The 6,421-nt window shown below is 47.9% G+C and overlaps 1 protein-coding gene across 1 annotated transcript in view; it reads left to right on the plus strand.

Annotated features, from left to right (window-relative positions):
- Nucleotides 1-6,421, plus strand: part of Acacb (acetyl-CoA carboxylase beta) — a 106,661-nt gene that overhangs the window by 58,799 nt on the left and 41,441 nt on the right. The window contains exons 20-22 of the mRNA XM_028765407.1: nucleotides 2,173-2,319; nucleotides 3,340-3,528; nucleotides 5,558-5,658. Of these exons, the coding sequence (XP_028621240.1) occupies nucleotides 2,173-2,319; nucleotides 3,340-3,528; nucleotides 5,558-5,658 (437 nt within the window). The remainder of the gene's footprint in view (nucleotides 1-2,172; nucleotides 2,320-3,339; nucleotides 3,529-5,557; nucleotides 5,659-6,421) is intronic.

A 6,421-nucleotide genomic window follows, 5' to 3' on the forward strand; every position in this document is an offset into this window, starting at 1 on the left:
TATATGTGCATATATGTATGTATATATGTATGTATATGTGCATATATATGTATATGTATGTATATATGTGTATGTGTATGTATATGTATATATTTGTAGGTATATTCATGCCAAGCCTTGTGAGCGATCTGGGACCACCTTTAAAGTATTATTTTGTTCAGTTAGTATGTACTGTATAAACCAGATTTTATCTTTCATCCAGCCTTGGATTCTCAGGACTAGAGATCCCACAAAGGGTTCTCATGTTCCATGCACCCGGTTTCCCTACTATTAATTTAACAATGTTTACTGCTAATTACTATTAATGTTTAATTATTGTGATCACATCGTTAGTCACAGTGACCCTCCACGGATGCGTCATTAACATAATACTTTACTCAGATTTCCATCTTTTTTAAGATGGTAATTAAATATACATAACTTACTGTCTTCACCCCTCTCTCTCCCTCTCCCCACTATGTGTGTGTGTGTATGCGTGCACATATGCATGATGTGTGTGTGTGTGCGTCCATGCGTGTCCACATGCTAGGGACTAGAACCCAGGGTTTCACACATGTTAGGTCTCATCCACGGAGCTTCCCTGCATGAGCCCTGCTGCCGTCTCCATTGTGAACATCCTGGGTGTTAGACCTGCATTGTTGAACAAACACCACCACTGTTCAAAACCCTTCTTCTTACAAAACTAAAACTGGTGGTCACCAGATACCCACTTTCTATTCCCTCCTCCTCCGGCCCCAGCAACCACCCCTCTGCATCACCCCCGGGGATCTGACAATCCTGGGTTCCTTGGATGACAGAAGTCAGGCTCACTAGCCAGTTTGTCACCGGCTGACTTCACTTAGTGTAGCGTTCAGTGCTAGAGCATATGTGTTGCATAGACAAGGCCCTAGGTTCAAGTCCCAGGCCTGGAGAGGTAACTCTGATTAAGGGCAATTGCTATTCTTATAGAAGACCTGGGTTTTGATTCCCAGCCCCCCTGTCAGGCAGACATAACCGGTGCCTCATACGGGGCACCTCACGTATGTGAACAAACCCCACTCCCAAGCCACACAACTAAAATCTTCAATCTAAATTAAATGGAAACATTTAAATCACATTAAGTAAGCCAGGCATGGTGGTGCAGGCCTACAGTCTCAGTACTCGAGGCTGGAGCCTGAGGGATGTGACAGGGTGAGACCAGAACAGGGCCAGAACCTACAAAGGAAACGAAGAAGAAAATAGGGAAATAGTCGTTATCAAAAAGAAAATTAGAACAAAAATAGAACTAATCCCCTCTTAAATTGGAGTGTAAGGTACTGTTGATGATAATATTTCAAACGCCATGGTCCAATCTGGCTTGTTCTTATGGGGCCATCATGTTCCTGACTAGACAATGCCTGAGGCCATGAGTGGCTGCGTGCTCCCGCCCGCTGCTGAGCTCTGTCGGCAGCTCAGGCCGGTCAGAAGCACTGGCCAGCATGGGAGATGGCTCTGCCAGTCCACCACGCTGTCTCCACACTGATTGGCTGAGCCAGACCATCCCGCCATCCGCGCGGTACCCCGGACTCTAATGAGACTCTAATGCTTAATTTTTATCCAAAGGCTTTATATATCTAGAAATGTTCAATTAACAAGATGCTCACACAATTAGAGTTGTTTCCCAATATCTAACCTTAAGATATAAATCGTTACCCAGGACTGTCCTGGACCTATCCGTAGTTCTCCATGCCTCCTCCGTCTCTCCTCTCCTTCTAGCGCTTCCTCTTCCTTCTCCTCTTCCTCTCCTGCGCTCCTCCCACATTAGCTCCTCCCACATTAGCTCCTCCCACATTAGCTCCTCCGATATTAGCTCCTCCCATATCAGCTCCTCTCAAATTACCGAGTTTATTGTAAAATGTAGGTGGGGGGGAGCATATTCTGTTACAAGTTACCAATTTTGTGTCATTCGCAAAGGAGATAATTTGAAAACCCTGGATCCAGACTAGAACTTAGGAACGTTGGGTTCCCGGGCTGTTGTTGTCTCTTGCTTACGTCTCAGGTTTCAAGTGAGTAGGCCAGTGGGTCCTTGGGTCAGTCTTCTGTCCTGGTCTGTCTGTGACCTGTCTTCACATCTCACAGGCTTGCTCATTTGTGACCCGTCCTTGTATCTCGCAGACTCCCTCTTCTGTCCGTGACACGTTTTCATGTCCACAGGCGCAGCCGTTCACCGGGGAGCTCCCCGTCCAGCAGACTCTGCCCATCCTCGGGGAGAAGCTGCATCAGGTGTTCCACAGCGTCTTGGAAAATCTGACCAATGTCATGAGTGGCTACTGCCTGCCCGAGCCCTTCTTCAGCATGAAGGTGAGGGCCTGCAGGACCGGGTGTGCACGGGGCCCTGTGTGGGGCACCATTGTCACAGAAAGGCGTCTTAAGCAGCTGAGGCGCTTTGGGTGACTCAGATGGCCTTTCTGTTTTCATTTCAATCTCGAACGGGGAGAGTGGTCATTCTACCTGCTTGCCACGGCTTCCTCTAAAAACCAAACGAAAAGCAGCTGAAGAGGATCGAGCTCGCTCAGTGGCCCAGTGCTTGAGAGCCACACACTGCTCTTCCAGAGCACCCACGTGGTGATGCCAGCACCCACGTGGGACAGCTCACAAGTGTCTGTAACTCCAACTCCTGGGATCTAATACCCTTTTCTGACCTCGGAGGGCACCAGCATTCGTGTGCACAGCTTACACGCAGACACAGACACATGCGTTTAATTTAAAAATAATAAAAATAAACTAAAAAGGAAAAACGGGTAAAGCCGGGCGGTGGTGGCGCACGCCTTTAATCCCAGCACTTGGGAGGCAGAGGCAGGTGGATTTCTGAGTTCAAGGCCAGCCTGGTCTACAGAGTGAGTTCCAGGACAGCCAGGACTACACAGAGAAACCCTGTCTCAAAAAAAAAAAAAAAACCAAAAAAAAAAAAAAAAGGGTAGAGAAACATCTTTGGATTTTATTTGGTGCTAAGCAAGTGGCTCACAGCATAAGTTTGTCATGTGACCTTATCTATTCCCCCCACCTCCCTGCCCCCCACCATGCTGGCTTTCTAGTTACCCAGAGAGGGTATGGACCCTCCCTGTGTGGGGAAACTGGGGCACCCCGATTCTAGGCTATCTCACAGGCTGCTGGGCCTCGATCTCCATGAGTCATGAGTGGCTACTGTCTGCTGGAGCCTTTCTCCAGGAAAGGCTATAGCCTGAGTGGGTCGAGTTGGGTGAGTGTGCATGGCAGATGGTGGTGCGCATGGCAGATGGGGACACGCACGCGAACCAGGGTGCGCACGGCAGACGGGACGCCCACATATGAGAGGTGGCTTACACGGTTGTCTCTCCGCAGCTGAAGGACTGGGTTCAGAAGCTCATGATGACGCTCCGGCATCCCTCCCTCCCTCTGCTGGAGCTGCAGGAGATCATGACCAGCGTGGCGGGTCGCATCCCTGCCCCCGTGGAGAAGGCAGTCCGCAGGGTGATGGCCCAGTACGCTAGCAACATCACCTCGGTGCTCTGCCAGTTTCCCAGCCAGCAGGTGCATGCCCTGGCCAGCTCCAGCCAGCCCCGGCCACCCACACCTAAGCTCATTCTGTGTCAGGCCTCTCATAAGCTGGGCTAGCACCAAGTGTTGTGGGCCCATGGTTTCTTTTAAACCTTTCCTGTAGAACTCCAGTATTTTCTCCCAAGGGTCAGGCGTTTGATGTGCACCCCAGTCCCCAGGCCTCGCACAGACCACCAACCACTCAGGCTCGGGGAAGTCACTGGTACAAGTAGAACTAACTCTGTCCTTCCCAGGCTGGTTCAAGTCGTTAGCTGTAGAACCTTGTCCCTGGGTCACAGGTTTTAAAGCCCGTAGCTGTAAGCCTGTGAAACCATTAAAAAATTTTAATTAATTAATTAATTTATTTATATATAACAATTAGTTTATATATAAATAAATTTATATATATTATATATAAATAAATAAATTTATATATACAATATATAACTATATAAAATATATTTATATATAAAATATATAAAATTTATATAATATATACATTTATATATAAAATATATAAAATTTATATATTATATATACATTTATATATACAAATATATGACTATATAAAATATAGTTATATGTAGAATATATAAAATTTATAATATATATATATATATTTTTTTTTTTTCCCGTTAGTATACTAACTGTTCACTTTCTCTGGCCCCCCCATATAGTTTATTTTCCCTGTTGGGCATTCCAAAGTCGTTTCCCCTCTGCTCCACCATCGGCTCCACCTCACCCACACACCTCCGCCACTGCCACTGGAGAAGCTAAGTCAGGCCCCTCCCAGAGGTCAACCATTCTAAAGGCGGAAACTGTCTGTTTTGTTTTTTGCAGTGCTGGGCCTCAGGCAAGCTAGGCAAGCACTCTACCACTGAGCTACACCCCGAGCTCCTGAAGGTTGGAAATAATTGTTCAGCCATATAGAGGAACGAAGTTCTGACCCATGCTCCCACCAGGATAAGCCTTATGCTAAGGGCAAGGAGCCGCTCATAGGAAATGTCCAGAACAGGGGATCAGTGCAGACAGGAAAGCTATTAGTGGTTGCCAGGGGAAGGGTTGGGGGAGGGACTAGGACTGGCTGCTTAAAAAGGATGCTGGCGCAGATGAGTGACCAGCCCCCACTCGGCAGATACACCACAGCTGGAGCGGGAAGGCAGTTGTATCCCAGCCAGAAGTGATGAGGACCCACCGAGAGAGGGATGCGCTTGGAACTTTTCTGGAATTTCTCAAGTTTTAGTTTTCTTTAAAAATCCTTTCTTGGGGGGTAGGGGGATGCCTTGAGATGGCTCAGCAGGTAGAGATGCTTACCGAGCAAATCCGGTGGCCTGGGTTGGATCCTCAGAACCCAAGTAAGGGTAGAACTGATTCCAGGAAGTTATTCTCTGACCTCCACATGTACAGTGGCTCATGGATCCTCATATATACCACACACGCGCACGTGCACACACATACGTGCGTGCACACACACATACACACACATACACACACCCATACATGCACACACACACACACACATATATACACATACACACACATACATACATACAAGCACACACATATACACACACACATACACACACACGGCACGCACACAGACACATATACACACACGTATACACACACACATATACACGCACATACACACACACAAACACCACAGTAATTTTAAAAAACAGGCAACCTATCACATGAACTCTGACCCCTCCCCTCCTGCGGCCACACGGTTGCCGGACACTCCATCCTCTTCTGGGTCCTGTCTGGGGCGTGGATCAAACCATCATACAATTCAATCACATCTTTGTGAGATTGTTGTCATTTTGGGCCCCTGGATCCCCAGGGAGACATTGAAAAGGGTGAACAGGGGGATGTTCCGCAGAGGCCAGGTGGCTTGAGTCTTTGAGGACAACCAGTCTGGGACCTCCCTGGGAGCCCATGGTGGGTCCCCTCATAATGCTACCCTGTAGCGACTGGATCATGAGGTTGGCAGTGGCCCGACCTGTTTTGTGTTCTCATCCAGATAGCCACCATCCTGGACTGCCACGCGGCCACCCTGCAGCGCAAGGCGGACCGAGAGGTCTTCTTCATGAACACACAGAGCATCGTGCAATTGGTCCAGAGGCAAGTGCATCCCAGGCCCGAGTAGCATATAGAAAGCCCTGGCTTCCACCCCCAGCACAAGGAGCAGGAGACGGAAAGGGAACGCATCCCCTGTGTTTAGAAATATTACAGAAGAGAGAAAAAACGTGGAGGGATAACATGTAACACTTGTTTCAAAAGGAAGGGAAATCTCTGCAAAAAGTGTTTCGGCAAATGTCTTCAAGTTTGACTTTTGAAAACAGCTTTTTTTGTGTGTTGTATAGCTAGTCGGAAGGTTTTGTTTTGTTGCTGAAATCTGCTACAACAAATCAACTTTCTTCTTTGAGTAGCTCAACTCTTTTTTTTTTTTTTGGTTTTTTTTAGAGACGGTTTCTCTGTGTAGCCCTGGCTGTCGTGGAACTCACTCTGTAGACCAGGCTGGCCTCAAACTCAGAAATCCACCTGCTTCTGCCTCCCAAGTGCTGGGATTAAAGGCATGCGCCACCACTGCCTGGCTGAGTAGCTCAACTCTTAAGGCTTCCCCTTCTCTCTGGGCCTGAGCAGGTGCTGTGTAGGGGCTAAAGTTCTGGACACTAGCCCAGGCTGGACCATGGTTTGATGGAAGTCACAGCTCCTTTGACATGAGAATTTGAATTGTACTCTACATACTCTATAACCCCCCCTCCCCTCCCTTCCTCCTACCCTCCCTCCCAACGTCCTCCCACTTCCTCCTCCCTCCCTCTTCTCCTCTCCTCCCCTTCTGTCCCCCTCCTCTTTCCCTTTTTTCCCTTCTTTATTTCTCTCC

The sequence above is a fragment of the Grammomys surdaster genome, unplaced genomic scaffold, assembly GCF_004785775.1.
Source record: "Grammomys surdaster isolate TR1022 unplaced genomic scaffold, NIH_TR_1.0 164, whole genome shotgun sequence".
Taxonomy (NCBI): domain Eukaryota; kingdom Metazoa; phylum Chordata; class Mammalia; order Rodentia; family Muridae; genus Grammomys; species Grammomys surdaster.